The sequence below is a fragment of the Octodon degus genome, unplaced genomic scaffold (genome assembly GCF_000260255.1).
Source record: "Octodon degus isolate 3935 unplaced genomic scaffold, OctDeg1.0 scaffold00119, whole genome shotgun sequence".
In the NCBI taxonomy this organism is placed as follows: Eukaryota; Metazoa; Chordata; class Mammalia; order Rodentia; family Octodontidae; genus Octodon; species Octodon degus.
In genome coordinates, this window is record NW_004524695.1 from 3,180,101 (window position 1) to 3,197,165 (window position 17,065).

Here is a 17,065-nt window from a genome sequence, read left to right on the forward strand (position 1 = left end):
ACTGCAGGTAAAGTTGAAAATTTAGTTTTCTTTTTTTAATGCGTTTTGTACAAGGTCTACAAGGTCTACAGGGTCTCACTACACAGATCAGACTCGTAGTGATCCTCCTGCTTTCAGCCTCCCAAGCACTGGGATTATAAGAACAGCTCTCTTTAGTTTTCTTTTCTAAAAATAGTTCTTATTTTTTAAAAGATCCTTTGCATGAATTCCTAGTAGTTTTCTGCAGCTCAGAGGACTTCTAGTTCTCCATTGGAAGGCAGTGTTACCGATCATGTCTGCAGAATACTCTTCCAGTGTTGAGGTGGGAAGCTCCTCGGAGCCTGGATGAATACTGTACTACACTGTAGATTTCTCTCTTCCCTGTCTTGCCTCCTTGAGCCCCCATCCTGGAAGTGTATTACTAAGTTGCCTGTTAGCTAAGATTTCAACTTCAATAAATGTCTTTATAGCAAGAATGTTGGGTGTACTCATGAAATACAATTCCCATTAAATTTATATTTTCAACTTCAATAAATGTCTGTGTAGCAAGAGTGTTGGGTGTACTCATGAAATACAATTCCCATCAAATTTATATTTTAAAGACACTGGTTTGGTAACTTGGTCACACATAAATGGGAATTGTTTGAGTTCCTGCAATAAGGTGTGGGTGTCATGCGACACAGGTCTAGCAACAGCTTTATGGTGTTAATTTCTGGAGGGACTCACGGGAGGCCAGGATTCAGAAGAGAGGGGCTGTCATGTCCTCTCCTCCGTGGTTCCTGAGGGCCCCAGGCCTCTGTGCAAGGTGCAAAGGACTGCTCTTTTCTGCACTTCACAGCCAGTCACTCTGAAAAATAGTTCTATAGTAACACCTATCTTTACTCCCTCACCTCGTCTTTTCACCACATGCCAATGTGAACTGATTTTTCACTCTGCACTAACTTTATTCTTAGCTCAGCATCAAGGTGACCAAGCTGGGAGGCATTTCAATACTGGTCACACCATTGTTGTTGATTTTCACTTTTTCTGTGACTTCTGTGACAGCTCCCATTTTCTTTCCCCCTTACCTTTTGCTATTTCTTTTTAATCTGTGTGAATTTCTATTTTGCCCTACCCTTCAATGTCATATTCTGTACCATCTGAAGTTCTTTATCTAATGTCTGTATTCTGAGAAGCCCATCTTTATCCTTATTTTAGAATTTTATTCGAGCAAACAGGCTTATATTTCCAACCATTTAACTGGACATTTCTGCCAGACATTTCTGTGTAATAGGGAGTGCTAAAGAATACAGACCGTCTCAGAGTGATGGTGGTTTGAGGTAAAGCATTTTCACATTACAGGGTGGTGAAAGTGCTATGCATTCAGCAAAAATTGTACTTTAAATATTGAAGTTTGATCTTTTGCACTGTGAATTTGCAGCTTTCCCATCCCTTGCAATGACGAGCAGTGGCCATAACTCACAGCTTGCAGGCAGCCCCTCAGTCACTCAGGAAAATGGCAGAGAGCCCACGAGGACTGTGTTGCTGAGCTCTGATGGCCATCAGGGCAGGCTTGTGATGTACGGAGGATGAAGCACCGAGATACTCTGCCTTCCTTCAGCACACTTACCCCATTGTCCTTGCTGTCTTCTGAAGCAGCTCTGGAAGTCTTTCCTGGGTGTCTTTACAAGGTCTGATCAACAATGCTGTGGGTGGTAATGCTGAATGCCATCCAGTAAAAGGTCAGGCTCATGAAAACATGCTGTGTATCCTCATCCATCTTATTTACTGGATCTAGTACTGTGTGACTTCTCACTTTTCTCCAAAGTTAAAAATGATAATAAAGGGCAAATGCTTTGAATTGATTCAGGACATCGAGGCAGACACGACAGCTTTATGTGTCTTCTGTCCACCCCACATTCCAGGTGTTTGTTCCTAGTCTTCTCATTCTACCTTGACGTCTCCTCCTCAGTGTTGTCATCCCACATAGCCAGGAGTAGTGCCTTCCACTCTCTGTCTCCACACATAGCAGCTCTGAATCCTTCCCAGTGTCTGTCCAGGCCACCCTACTACAGGATACTTCCAGTCCCGAGCACCCCATTTCCTGAATACGATCCCTCAGTTCATCATCTTCATGGTCAAGTTCAAATGCTCAGTCGTATAAGACAATATGCTAACTCCTTACCACAACCTTCTACCCTTGCTGCAGCTGGTGCCCTATCTGAGTTCCTCGGACACAGGTGTGGTGTCTCTGGGCCTCTACAAGTGCTGACCTGCCTGTCCAGAATGCTTTCATCTGGCTTGTTCTCTTGGCTTTTCCATGTCAGCTTCTGTCTCCCGGGAGCCTTCTACTGTCCTCCCCCTGCCCACTCATTGTTCCTACATCTCTGTTTTCTCTCAGCCTGTGTAGCACACACTACATTTCTCATTCTGGGTGATTAATTTTTTTCCATGCCCTCCATAGAGAGTGAGCACCCTGAGGTTCCTGCTCATCTTTCCATGGGGAGTGCCCCGCACGTGCCTGTGTCTGAGAAGGCTCAGCAAATGTTTCCCCAATGGATGAGTGAACAAAAGTTTAAAATCTGCATTTCTGCTACATGCAAATATGTTCCAGGGTAACTACAAGTAACTTTTTGTTATCATGATAAACTTTCTAGATAACAGAGTGGTGTGGGTATGTCTCTTTTACAGACTTGACTATGCAGCCATTTGGAGGGAGTTGGACCAACCAGAATGAAGAGCAAGAATTGTAGATTCTAAGCCACTTATTAGTAATTTCTGGTCACTGGGGCACCAAGAGGAATGATTCATTTATCTGATGATTTAATACTAATTTACAGTGAACTAGGACTATAAGATTAGAAATGAAAAAGTAAAGATATATTTATGTGTTGCTTTAGGTACACTTACTCCGAGGTACCTTATTCTCAGCTCCACAATCTGATATAGACTTTAGAAATTATATAAAAATTTATACATGTCATGAAATAAACAGGCATAAATTATATATTATAAATGTATACTTTAATCATTATACCCTGCATATTTTTGGTTTTGGTGAAAATCTAAAACACCTCTATCAAAAAAGAACAAACTTAAGTGTAGAGATAAGAACAGAATTACCTGTATTCAGAGGAAATCAATGATAATCATCCTACTTTTGCTTTCTATTTGCACTTAGAATATTTTGCTACATCCATTTAAAGTGAAGATAAAATCGTTATGGTGGCTAAAAATCAATTCTGTGCAAATATTTAATAGTGAAATTTATACATCAATTCTGTAACAGATGACATTTAGTATTCAGGATTAGAAGTGAAGGAATAGACAGATATACCAAAATGCAGTGAAAACAACCTCTATAAGTGTACAGATGAAGCTATTTTTCATGTAACATAAATTGCAAAGAAAAATATGATGTGATATTCTTGTTTCTGGAAAACTTTCTTTTAGAAAATATTTTAAAAAACTTATTTATTTATTTGGTACAGGGTCTCACTACACACCCATAGTGGTCCTCCTGCCTCAGCCTCCCCAGCGCTGTGATTACAGGCGGGCTTCTGGGGCTGGCACGGCATGCTCTACCGGGGATCAAACTTGGGTCCTTGCACTTGCCAGGCAGGCACTCAAGCACCAACCCTTGGAAAAATTTCTATTTGAGTATATGGGGCACAATGAAGTATAGGGGGAAGATCAGTGATTTAAAAATTTTGGATCTTACTATTGGGCTAGATTAGCCATAGATTGTCAGCTGTCTTTCCTTGCCTTTGTAGTCTTCCCTGGGATCATGCAGCTTACCTCGGAGCCGCATGTGAGGGGGGTTGCTATTTGGGTTGTAGGTAGGACATGAGAAGGTTCCCAGGTGACTCTTCTCCCTATCTCACCCTGTACTAAACTTTGTAAACACAGTTTCTTTCTGTGTTGCATTTCTGGAAATGCTTTAATTTTCAGTAACACGCTATAATGATAACATTATAATGAAAAGAAGTAGAGAAACTTGATGTATTTCACAGAGGAATGTTGTGTACATTAACATAACACTAATGAGAGTGTTTAGACCACCTTCTTGATGATTTTAATTTTAATTCTCCCTTTGTTGACCGATATGACACAGAAGGAATATTTCTTTGTAAATACATGTATGTGTTTTCCTCTTGGAACACATTTTATGTATTCAAAACCATAAACTCCTTAGTCTCCACTTTCCCTAGCAATCTACTGAGTTTAAAGAGCATTGAAAATTAACATGAAGAAAGTTTGATTTAATGTTTTTATTAGGCAGTCTTAGTAGTACATTAGAGGAAAATATGTGTAGTCGTATTTAACTTTCTGGTTAATATATATCTGAAGAATTTCTCCCTCCCCTCCTCTCCCCTCCCCTTCCCCTTCCCCTCTGCTCCCTTCCCCTTTCCCCCCTCTGTTCCCTCCCTCCCTCCATCTTCTCCCTCCCTCCTTTCCTTCTTCCTTCCTTCCTCTCCTCCCACTCTTCCTCTTGTGGTACTGGGACTGAACCTAGATCCTTCCTACTGACCTACATCTTCAACCCTTTTTTATTTTTAAAACATTTGAGACAAGGTCTTGCTAAACCACTAAGTTATCCAGGCTAGGTTCAAACTTGAGATGTCCCTGCCTCCACCTCCCAAAGTGCTGGGCTTACCATTGTGTCAACGCACACAACTTAGATTTCCATTAAGTCTTTAGAACTGGTCATCACGATATCGTATATTTTTTCTTACTTGTCCTGATTGCTTTCAAACACCGCTTGAAAATCAGTTTTTAAACACAAAATTGTTTCCAAACTCTAAATATATTAAAATGTTACACATAATACTATTTACAAATGACTTAGTTCTGGTGAGAAAGCAAGACTGTTGGTTTTAAATATTGATCATTAACTAGGAAATGCTTTGATTTCAGCCGTGGAGCTGCAAGAAGGCTGAAACACACAAGCATTAGTTTCCTGTTTCTGGAGAGGAAGCATTTTCATGCTTAGTGCACATGGCGCGGGTGTGTTCTGGCTGCTGTACCTCCACTATGCTGCTGTCATTGTCTGGGCAAGGCAATTCATAAGGCTTAAGTGAAAAATAATTGAGGGGCATTTTTATTTTTCCTAGAGTGCTTGCTACTGCTTTACTGTGTAATGTATGCTAAAATGTCTATTCACGATTTAAAGAAAAAAGATTTGAGCAGAATTTGGATGCAGTCTGCATCCAAGCACTACATTTGAGCCTTCGGGGAATAATTGAATAAGAACAGTATTGTGTATCAGATTCATCCTTGCTTTTTAGTTTGTTAGCAATTGGCTTTCATTGCAAAGGTTTCAGAGCAGGAGAAGCCTGAAAATACCTAATCTCCTTTCTTCTGGCAGACATCTGGGTATCTGGGGGTGGTGGGTTATACCTAGTCAGGAGGGAGAAGGAGCAGTGATAGGAGTTAGGGATGGAAAATACCAGGCAGATCCTGAGGAGGATTTTCCTATTTCCCCTTGTCAGGAGGTGCAGGTGTCTGAGCGGACTGCTCTGGGCAGCATGCATCTGTGGGAGTCTGAAGGATCTGAGGCATTGCTGTCTGTTTTCCCCTCTAGACCAGCATATTAGATATATAGTGTGTTAGTTCCCTATTATGACTGACACAGATTACCATACATTTGGGTTGTGAAGAACACAAGTATAGGTATAGAGGTCAGAATTCCAAAATGGACCTCACTGGGCTAAAATCAAGTCTCTTGGCTGTATTTTGTGTAGAGACCCTAAGGCTGAGTCACCATTCTGGTGCTTTCCAGTTCCTAGAGGCAGTCTGCTCTCCTTGGCTTCTGGACCTTCCCTCTTCAAAGCCAGTGAGGGCTTCTCAGTTCTCTCTGACACCTTGTCTCTCTAGCTTGGATTCTCCTCCTCCTCTCTTTCATTGACAAGAACCTTATTGCTATTTGATCCAGATAATCCAGAATTATCTCCCTGACTCAGCATCAGTTTGTTAGCACTTGATTCCTCCTGCAACCTGAGCTCCTCTTTGCATGCAATGGAGAGATTGGCAGGTCCTGAGGATTGGGACGTGGGCATCTTTGGGTCTATTATGCTGCCTTCCACATGTAACTTGTTGATTTCTGTAAGGTTGTACCTCAGTCTTCTCTTCAAATCTCTCTCTTCCCCTGCCCCATACAAATCTTGTATTTGGGAGAAGTCCCTGTAAAAACACAAGAGCTAATGGGTCAGGCTGGCGATTTTTAATTTGTTGGGTTCTTACATCCTACCTGGATGTCACAAATTCTCCTGATAGCCCACACTTCCTTCTCCCAACACAGCCTTTCAGGGTCCTCTCTGTGCTGAGCTCCATGAGGAGGAAGGGCAGGGGATGATGTGGAGGAGCCATTTGCTTTCCTGCAGCTGCGCAGTGGTTGATACTGACAAGGGTCAACTCACCAAACAAACCCACCAACCAGCTAGTAGGAGGGAAGGGCGCAGGGCTGACACATGGCAACCTGAATGACTCCTGCAATGGGAACAAGGAGGGCTTTCTGGCATCAGAGTGGCAGGGAGTAGTCTGATGTGGAAAAGGCAGAAAGGCATCCCAGGCAGAGTGGGTAAGGACACAGCCCTAAGGTAGAAATAAATTTCCTGTCACAAATCCAATGAAGGTCAGTGCAGTGAGGCTTTAAGGGGAAGGAAGAAGCGATGTGAAATGCAGTCTGAGATCAAGGAGGGCCCTGTCTCCTCATCTCTGTGACCATGGACCATGGTAAAGAAGTTGTGCTCCATTGTGTGATAGAATGACCTCTGACCATTTTTAAATTGTAAAGTAAATTAAACCTTTTTAAAAGATGTACTTGGTACAGTGTCTCACAATGCAGCTTGGACTCTTAGTGATCCTCCTGTTTTCAGTCTCCCCAGAGCTGGGTTTATAGGTTTGTGCCACCACACCTGGTCTCGGTGTGCCTCAGTGTGCCTGGGGGCAGGGCTGGTGTGGCATGTGGTGCTGGGGATTGAATTCTAGTCCCTGCACTTGCCTAAGCAGGTGCTTAGTCTACTGAGCTATCTTGCCAGCCCTATTAAACCACTTTTGTTATCTGCTAAATCATTTGGCTGTGGTGTGGATGGTAGAGTGCAGGACAGTAGTAGTGAAAGAAGAGGGACACTATTTTATAAGCTGTTCTCTAATGTCCTATCCCACAGACAACAGTGATGCCCAAGTTGGTGGGCAGAGTCAGAAATACGTGAATACATTTGGGATATGTCATGGTTTCGGATTTTTGTAAGGAGACCAACATAGTACAGGACACATTTTATAATAGTGTTTTATAATGAATCACCTGAGATTCACATACTACAAGTGTAGGAAATTTATGCACACACTAAATACTAAAGAATATAGCTAAGGGCCTAGAGCTCATAACAATGCCTCCTACCAGTCCAGCTTGAGACCTAGAGCCCACAATTAAGTCTCATGCAGGCCTATATTATGGATATGCACTGGAAAGGCCTAAGGCAGTGGGGGAAGCTAGGAAGTTTATGCCTGTGGGATGAAGGATCTATGCTAGCAGGCTGAGGGATCTGAACTGGAGCTAGGAAGTGATGCTCAAGGTGAGCACCAGAGCTCCCCTAAAAGTACCACAGCCATCCTCAGCAACAGTGAGGTTCTTAGCTCCTCCAGTGATGAGGAAAGCTGAGTTCCCATCAGGAAAGCCAATGGGACAAGCTTCTCCATGAGGCTGAGCAGTGCACCATCTTTCCTTCCGGAGCCACAAAGTGATGCTCAAGATGAGGACTTGGAGATGATGGAGCTCCTCCAAAGTTCATCAGGAAAGCCAGCATGACAAGATCCTCCAGCAGAGCAGTCCAAGAGAATTGGCAGCTTCCAATAGCTCCAACAGCTCCTCCACACAGCATCCTTAACAGCATTTTTTAGCAGTTTCTCCTGTTTTGCCTCTTACACTGTAGGCAACAATCCTCAGGTGGACCTCCCACACCCAGTATTATGCTAGTTTAATTCGGCTGGGCATAGTAAGTTGATCACCAGTTAGATATCCCCTACAGGAGGTATTTGTATTTTAAATTTTTTTATAGTTTAAACCAGTTAAAAGTTTAATTTTCTCATGTAAATCTGGAAATGAACAGCTTAGGGCTGGTGTAGCCATCATCAGTATCTAGTAACTCTTATACTATGGATATATTTAAAGAAAAGATATGACACAGGGCCATATGACACAAGAAAATGCCAGGTGAGATATTCCTATTTCCAAGAGTTCCACTGGAAAGTATTTCTAGAAAGATTGAACTGGTAAAACTAAATTATGGAATGGATAAAGAATGCAGGCAAGAGAGAAATAAAGGCATTTCTCAAAGTTTGTAATTGAGAAGTATTAGCATTCCCTGGAACGAGAAACATAACATGGGGGATGGGGCAGCTTAGGGTGTTTCAGGCATGCTTAGGCTAAGATGACCAGTAGATATCCAAGGTGAGAAGCAATGTTCAGCAACTAGATGAATACGTGTGCTTGGGGAATCTAAGTAGATCTTGGGGGTAAGGATATATACCAAGGAACTACTGGCCTATTGGTAGCTTCCAAATGATGGACCAATGAGATACTCTGTGCAGAATGTGTAGATGGTAGACTCATGATGCAGTTCTACGTGGTCTGACACTTAAAAGGTTGAGCGAAACAAGATAGGTTGGCCAAGGAGACTTGGAGGAAGCTGAGGACAACACCAAGAAAATGAAGTGGAGAAGAAACAACAGAGGGGGAGAGGGAGAGAAGGAGGGAGCGAGGGAGGGAGGGAGGGGAAGAGTGAAGATCACTTGTGCTGAGAGTTACTAAGGCATCAAGTGAGTGAGAATGTAAAAATGATCATCACGGTGATCATTGATAATTTTGAGAAAATGGTTCCTATTGGATGCTTCTGCAGACAGCTGGGTTAGGCAAAGCAGGAAAAAGTGGGATGGCGAGGGTGGGGACAGTAGCTGCAGACAGATGGGCACCAGGTGCAGTGCTAGGAGGGCATGTTCCAAAAGGATGCGTCATCCTGTTAAAACCTTACCCAAGAACCTAGCTTTCCTGTCTGTAACAGGAAGCCCTGCTTTATATGATGTACAAGAATTTTGCAGTTGTCCTTGTGTATAATAGATTTTAGAGGGTGTGAAACTCCTAATATGTAGGAACTAATTTCATTAATAGTAGGAATACTTATTAAAGTAGACTTTGAAGAAATCTTGAATGTGTGCAGATGACTACAGGCACATACGAGTTTTCGATGGACAGTCTGGCGATGAGGGTCGCTTACCTCTGATGTTGGCATGGACTGAGCTAAGCCGCTGCTTCTGTTCATATCCTGAGTGATGCTAGACTATTTCTGTGTCTCGCTGATATCTGAACATTTGGACCCAGGAGGAGGTGTGGTTAGGATGCCTGATGCTGGGGCAGCAGTAACTACACAACATTGCATATCATAATTTCTATGATGACCTAAACACCCATCTGTATGCATTTAAATTGGTGGTAGTAATAAAAGGAAAATGTCAAGATTTTACAGAGTTTGAGTGCTATTGCTCTTTGCAAAAAAATGTGATACTTGTACAAACTTCTTATAAGAATCTACCCTTGCATGCAGCTATCTTTAATGTTCAATGTTGTTTCTTTGACTTCATCCGCAGAGCGCATCTCCACTTGTATCTCATGACAGCATCCACAGAAGGGCACTGATTGCATCATCCAAATCCTTTCCTGTAGTTTGGATTTGCTGGCAATTCTTGTGTGTTAAGTGATTTGAGGTTTTCAATTTATGGGCTGAGTTCCTTGGGAGCATTCGTATTGGCCCATCAGTACTAGCCACGGATGAAGCCTATGCACAGGCAAATTCTCTTGCAAATAAACCTCCCAGGCAGTGCCAGATGCTTGATGCTTATCTCACGCTTGGTTTGGTTTAACAAACATTTTCTCAAGACGCAATGAGTCTAAGACCAAGCACAGATAAGAAGTTGTAGCTGTGGTCTTGTCTGAGCCTGATGCAGTTTGAGGAACTGGTGACCAGAACTGGTGAGTGGAACTGGCACAAGAAATGGATAAAATGAAGTGCGCTTCCCAAGTGTGGGGTGCGCTCCTATCATCCCAGCATTCTGAGAGGCTGAGGCAGGAGGGTCACCTGGCCCAGGGAAGTTTAGCAACTTAGCAACTTAGCAAGACCAAAAAAAAAAATAATTTTTTTTTTTTTTTTTTGGGAATGTAGCAGAGTGGGAAGACCTTGGGTTCAATTCTAGTTATTGACTTATTTTTTAAAACCTTGATCTATGAATAAGCAAAGCATGAGAGCTAGGGAATGTGAATGGAGAAGATGGAAGTTACTGATTCTTCCTGGGTATGGGGTCACTGTGGTGGAGAGAGGGACACTGTGTGGCTCTGACCAGCGATGAGGCCTCCAGAGGCTGCCATGGGAGACAGAGGGTGCAGGAACTGGAGCACAAGCAAAAGCAGCGTGCAGCGATGTGTGCTTGGGCTGTGGCCAGCTGAACAGGGGCATCCAGGGCAGTAGCACGAGGTGGAGGAGCTGCAGGGTGAGGCTGAATGGTCCTGCAGGAGCAGGCCAGGCTGGCCAAGCAGAGCCTTGGGCTCTGCGTGAGGGTCAGGTGGCTGGCGGGACCAGGACGTAGAATGGGGCCTACCTTTGCTCTTGCACTGCAACAAATGTCTGTGGAGGACTCTGTGTACAGTGTGCTGTAGTTACTTGGGGAAGACAGAGTTTCAGGAGAGGAAGGAACGACTGGCTGAGTCTGCGCCAAGAGAAGCAGCCAGGCTGTGAACCCTCCCACGGTGACCAGGACCCAGGAGGCCTAGATGGCTCCCCTGCACCCCCTATTCATTTAGAAAATTCTGCTTTCTTTGTTCAGTATTTTCTGTTCATGAGGCTAGCACATGGCACCACCACATTTTATTATCTCCAAGGAACATTTAATGGCACAGGAAATACTCATTATATGAGTTTGAAGCAGAAACATGACTTATAAATTGTATGTACAATAAAATCTCAGTTTTATATGAGGGCTTGAAGAGAGAGAGAAAGCAGAGACACAGGGTTTAAAATATCAGTGACAGCCATCTCTGTGTCATGTGACCAGAAAGGTTTTCATTTCCTTTGTCTTCTAAGATTTCTAAAATACATTTGTGTAAATAATTTCTAATAATATTTTTCTCTACATACATTACCTCCTCGACTTAACACGGGAGTGCTAGTGAATGTGAAAGCAGGCTAGGCTTTCTCTTCCTACCTGGGAACTCTAGAGTGCCTCTCCCATTTGGCTCCTGGGTCTGCCCTGAGGTCCTGCTACCCTGAGGCTCGCTGTGTCCCTGGCCTGGCGCTGCCCACTGAGCCACCCCAGCAGCTTGGCTCACTGAATAACAAGGCCCTCTGCCATGCGAGGACAAGTGCTTTTGTATCTTTGTGTTCTGTATTAGTGCTGTATTAGTGCTGGACACAAGCCCAAGCTTTGCTGATTTGTGTCCTTGCCATTCATGTCCACATGGCTGACAATTCCCATTCCAGTGTCCTCTCAGTTTCATTTTATTTGTTATTATTGGTGTGTTCTTTTCTGGTGGAAGGCCTGTTCCAAAAACACATCCGCAAACTGTTCATAGCGATGCTCAGTCCTAGTCAAACACTTGGTGGAATGTGAGCATTAGGAATGGGTTCTGGGATATCGGTAGGTTCCCCTGTGTAATCAAGCCCAGCATTTGGACACAAACATCCATCCACCGTCATTGTGTGCAAGTCCTAACTGTAGAACTCTCAGGTGAGTGTCTGACAGCAGTGGTTGGCTTCTAAGGTAATCACAGAAATGAATGTCAAACATGCCCACATTCTTCCCTCCCACTCTCCTATCCTTCCCTCTCTCCCTCTCCTTCTCCCTTCCTTCCTTCCTTACCTGGATGCTTCATCTTAGCTCCCATGATGCCTTGCAATACCCCTTTCTCCTTCCAGCCCTCACTGGGCACACCTTGGTGTTGGTGGTGTGTTTGTCTTTATCTCATCGGACCACCAGCAGCTTGGAAGCACTGCGCTGCTCATCCATATCTCAGGCTCTTATCACCTGGCTCACGTTGCGCCTCATGTGTTGTTCCCCTACCCATCTTCAAACATTTTGCATTTAATAAGGGGTGATTTCTTTTTTTTTTTTTTTTTTTTTTTTTGGTGGAACCAGGGATTGAACTCAGGCCCTTGTGTTTGCAAGGGAAGCACTTATTCCACTGAGCCATCTCCCCAGCCCCCCATAAGGGGTGATTTCTTAATGGCAGTAATATGGAGCATTGTGTGAAGTGCACTACATAATTGTGCTCTGGGAAACATGCTTTCAGTATGGACATCGAGGGGACTTCAAGACAAGAGATAAAAACAAACCTTGTAGACTGGAGAGATAATTAAATACTTAATGTATTAGTGGGGAATGAGTAAAATCCCCATCTCTAGAGAGCTTTAAAAAGTGGACAAAGAAAGCATTTATGAGGATGGCGTAAGTGTTAAGCCTGTCTTGAGACAAGCAGACAGATGGGCTGACAAACGGTCCTGCAATTCTCTGATTACTTGGCCTGGAAAGAGGCTGAGGGAAGACATTAAAACTACTTCAAATATGGAAAGCAGTGAGTATCACTTTCCAAAGGAAGGCAAGTTGAAGGGGCTTAACCTTAAGTCTTTGACGTTTAGTTTATATCTTATAGCTAAGGATTTGAAGTCACAGGTTGTGAAAATCTTCTAAAATTTGCAAAATAAATGAGATTGATTTTTTTGGGGTGATGTGGAAAGTCAGCTCCATGATTCTTTTGAAATAAACATTTTTTTTTACGCCATTCTGAATATGTGAAACTATTGCAATACATTATGTTGGATGTGTGGCATCCTCTTGGGAAGGGAACATTTCTGAAAGTAGTATTTTAAAGTCGCATGTGTCTTTGTTAGTCTGTGCCTAGGAACTGAGTATTAAGACCCTGGTTGTAAAATTCCCATCTTAGCCCCTGAACAGGGCATGATGTTAATTTTATAGCCAAGAGTGAGCAGGGCTCCACCCAGAATCCACTGTATGGAGTCAGCCTTGTTCCCCACCATCCCCCCAAACATTTTCTCAGTGAAAATATAAACAAACTGGGGGCTGGAGACTACGAAAATCCTATCGCCGCCGTAAGGGGACTTAATTACTACGGAAAGGGTGGCCAGGTGTCTTCTGCTGTAGTTGCATGATGCAGCCACATGATGTCACAATTGGATCTCCATTTCTCACTGTGTGTTTGTCTCCAATACTAGATGAAGGCATTTTCAAAGCTGGAGCAGAGAGGTCTGAGATGCGGGGGGCAGCAGAAGTCCAGGAAGATGAAGAGACTCAGGTTGAGGTTCCAGTCGACCAGGTAATCTCCATGCCACTGAACACACGTGTGAAAACCGATGACTACTAGTTGCCTTTCCAGTTTTGTGCTGCCTGCTACATGCTGATGAGCCCTTTAAGGTGCGGGGGCCACTGAATGACCTTAAACACATACTACAACACCCTGCAGTTCTTCATAGCATTGCAAAGAATGGTCACTGGAACGGCGCCTCATTTTTAAATGCAAAAGATGGCCTGTCTTTAACAAACTGCTTGGAAGAGCAAGATCGGATGGAGTTAAATGTGATGCAGAGGAGAAAGTTGCTACAAAAGGGAGACTTGGTTTAGGTGTTTATCTAGAAAAATATGTCCTCTGCCTAGAAAAGCATTTAAAAAATGCTGTCCTAGTCTCTCCTTTAGGGTAGTTGAAATTGTTGTTGGAATTTGTTTTTCACACAAGAATTGCTTGTATAAATGCAACTCAAATATTTGCTATATGTGTATTGATTTTCTTTCTTAGGACAGTGAAACAGTATAATTTCTTTCTTTTTTTCAATAGTAGGGTTGGACTTAGAGCTCTCTCACTGAACTATATCCCCAGCTCTTTTTATGTTTTATTTTGAGACAAGATCTCTCTAAATTTCACTAAATCACTAAGCCTGGGCTGGACACATATTTGCAATCCTCATGCCTCACACCCCCCACCCCAGAGTGCTGGGCTTACAGGCGTGTACTGCCATGGCCAACAGGAACTTTGCACTTTTAGGAGCAGGTATATGTGTTTGTGTTTATATTTATGTATCACATATATATTTGTAGAAGAAATTAAGAAGCGCTTATTCTGGTTTAATGATGCATGCAATAACTCATTTCTGCTTTTTTACCACAGTTGAATGAGCTTTCTTACGGTTGTAGGTGGGGGATTGGAACTTAGGTGAGGTGGCGGAAGTGACAGTTTTAGACTCAGGGGAATTGGAGAAGTCACTAAGAATTGCCAGTCGTCCTCTGGCCATTATATGGTATTTCCTTTTCTAAAAGCAAATTTCACAACCCAACAAATTTTGTAGATGTTCTCAGTTGAATTTTTCTTAGCAGGGTAGCAGGGCGCTGGCTGCTTGATTGCTCCTCAGGTATCTTCTGTAAGCATTGCCTTCCTGGTGAAAAACCTACTGTGCTAAAAACCACAGATTTAAAATATCCAATTTATTTTGTAGGATTTGCTATAACTAATAGTTTTTCATAAACTCTAGTTATTAGGTATTTTTCCTGGGAGAAAACAGAATTTTAAGTCGTCCGTGAAGTTGTAATTGAATATTACGTTTTAAGACAAAGAAGGAAAATCATCAAGTGTATACAACAATTAAGGGCTATAAAAAATAAGACTAATTTATATTCCAAAGTAAAAATATCAAGAGGGAATCCTAGTAGTATTAGTATAAGAGAAATCTATCTGCTAATCACGTAGTAAACAGTTTGTAAAATCTGTGAGCAGTATTTGTTCAGTTATAAACTTGCTGCTTACAAGGACTGAGGGTTGCAGGGTGAACTGCTCTCTGATAAGCCTTGGATGTGTGTGTGTGTGTGTGTGTGTGTGTGTGTGTGTGTGTGTGTGTGTATGTGTGCGCGCAGAGCGTGATTCTTACAGGTGAGAGCTTATTGCAAGCATGCAAAAGAGACTGGTAGCAAAAGCCTGAGTTCCTTCCTTCCTTGGCTCTATTGGGCTCAGGGCTGGGATGGCCAGCTTCCATTGGTGGTACAAGGTGCTTAGACTGAATGATTTTTTTTTTTTTTTTGGGTGGTACCGGGGATTGAACTCAGGACCCAGTCTTTCTGGGAAGGCGCTTACTCTACTGAGCTATCTCCCTGGCATGGTGCTTAGATGGTCACGTTTCAGAGCTGTTCTTTCTAGGCTCCAGTGACCCTTGCTTTCTGTGCCTTTCAAGCTGCTATAAGTATTGTGAAAAGTAAGTGAGAGTGTGAAAAAAACCAGCATACATCTCATTGGCTCCAAGATTGTAAAACCACCCCTGGGGACTGGCCCATGGGTGGTGGGCATTAAATAATAGATAGGGTTTACCAAATGCCTCCTGAGTGCTGGGCACTGCACCAGGCATCATTTCATATGAGTGTGGTGATAACTGTGTCAGATAGGTCTTAGTAGCATATCTATCTATCTATCTATCTATCTATCTATCTATCTATCTATCATCTATCTATCTATCATAGAAGTGAATTATCTTGCCCAATTTGTTTCACTAAATAGGGGAAATGGGACTGGAGAGTGCAGGGCTATATAACTTCAAAACAGGGGGGACATAATTAAATGAAAAAAATAAAATTCAGGGAAGGAAATGTAAGTCCTTGTGTGCCACTTGGTTCAACTATTATACTATTTACAGGAACATTCTCTCCTGATATTAGCTAGTTACTTCCATGGGCTACTTTCCTATCATCCTAATGGTCTCTGTACATTGTGATTTTAGTGAAAGGACCAGGAACAAGGGCATGTGTGTGTGTGTGTGTGTGTGTGTGTGTGTGTGTGTGTGTGTTTATGCACAAATTGGCTGAGTAGTGGACCCACTGCTGAAAACAGATGCAATCTCTAAGTGGGCACTGCGGTGCCTGCTGGGCTGTCTTCCACGGGCTGCTGCTGTCCCTTGCTCTTGAGGGTGGAACACTCACTGCCCACCTTTGTCTCCTATTGTCTTTTCAAGGATGTTTATAGAGTGGAATGGCTTTGGTGGTCAGAGGTAGGATTTGTCTGGAATAATCAGTCTCACCTAGAGGAGATTTTGTCTCCACGGAGATAGTTGTCTTACTGGGGAGCACTAGTGGGTGGTGACCAAGGACACTGTTCATTATATTATAGCATACATGATCATCCTGAAAAGAAAATTACCCAGCCCCAAGTGTCAATAGTGATGAGATCAGGAAATCCTATTTGGGGACGAAGGTCAGATTGGTTTGTTGTTCAGTAAGCTGGACAATATAACCATTAACATGACCAATGATCAACAATATTGCCCCAAAGATACTGTTTCAGTACAAAGGTTGGGTAGATTTACTACTCATGCTGAAGTATTGATTATTGAATTACAACAAAGGCTGATTAGGACAGTAAATTTTGTGTTAAGTGTATTTGTCCATAATAAAAATATTAAAAGAAAAAGATTTGGGTTCCTGAAGTATACAGTTTTTTTTTTTTTTTTTTCTGACATGCAAAACACTGTGCTTATCAACCTAATCTTTCTCACTGCCTTGTGGAAAATGTGGTCAAGGGTACAAGTGCTGATATTCCAGTACTGCTGCAGACACCATGAAGATTGTTGGAGACCAGAAATTTTGTTTTTTTGTTGTTAAACAGAGTTTGTTATATACTATTTTCTTATTTACTTTAAATTTAATTTTTCAAAATTCTTTACTTATTAATTATTTATTTATTTAATTGTTACAAGCTCCTCTCAGACTCGTAGTGTTTCTCCTGTCTCAGACTCCTCAGTGCTGGGATTACAGGCTTGCTTGCCCATGCCCGGTTTCAGGGTTGGCATGGTGTGAAGTACCGACGATTGAACTTGGGTCCTTGCACTTGCCAGGCAGGCACTTAGACCACTGGGCTATCTCCCCAGCCCTTAAATTTAATTTTTTTTGCCATAATTTTATTGTTAAACAAATAGCAATGAGACAGTTTCAAATCAAATCAGTAGGACAGTTTCAATAATTAACACACTGCATACATTCTTCTTAGTGGTTAATTGCTGTACAAGATGCGGAC

At 42.5% G+C, this 17,065-nt stretch overlaps 1 protein-coding gene across 1 annotated transcript in view; it reads left to right on the forward strand.

The window, feature by feature from the left end:
* The window catches only part of LOC111812275 (doublecortin domain-containing protein 2-like), a 128,626-nt gene that overhangs the window by 73,673 nt on the left and 37,888 nt on the right, over positions 1–17,065 (forward strand). Inside the window, exon 4 of the mRNA XM_023699989.1 lies at positions 13,236–13,336. Coding sequence (XP_023555757.1) covers positions 13,236–13,336 — 101 coding nt within the window. The remainder of the gene's footprint in view (positions 1–13,235; positions 13,337–17,065) is intronic.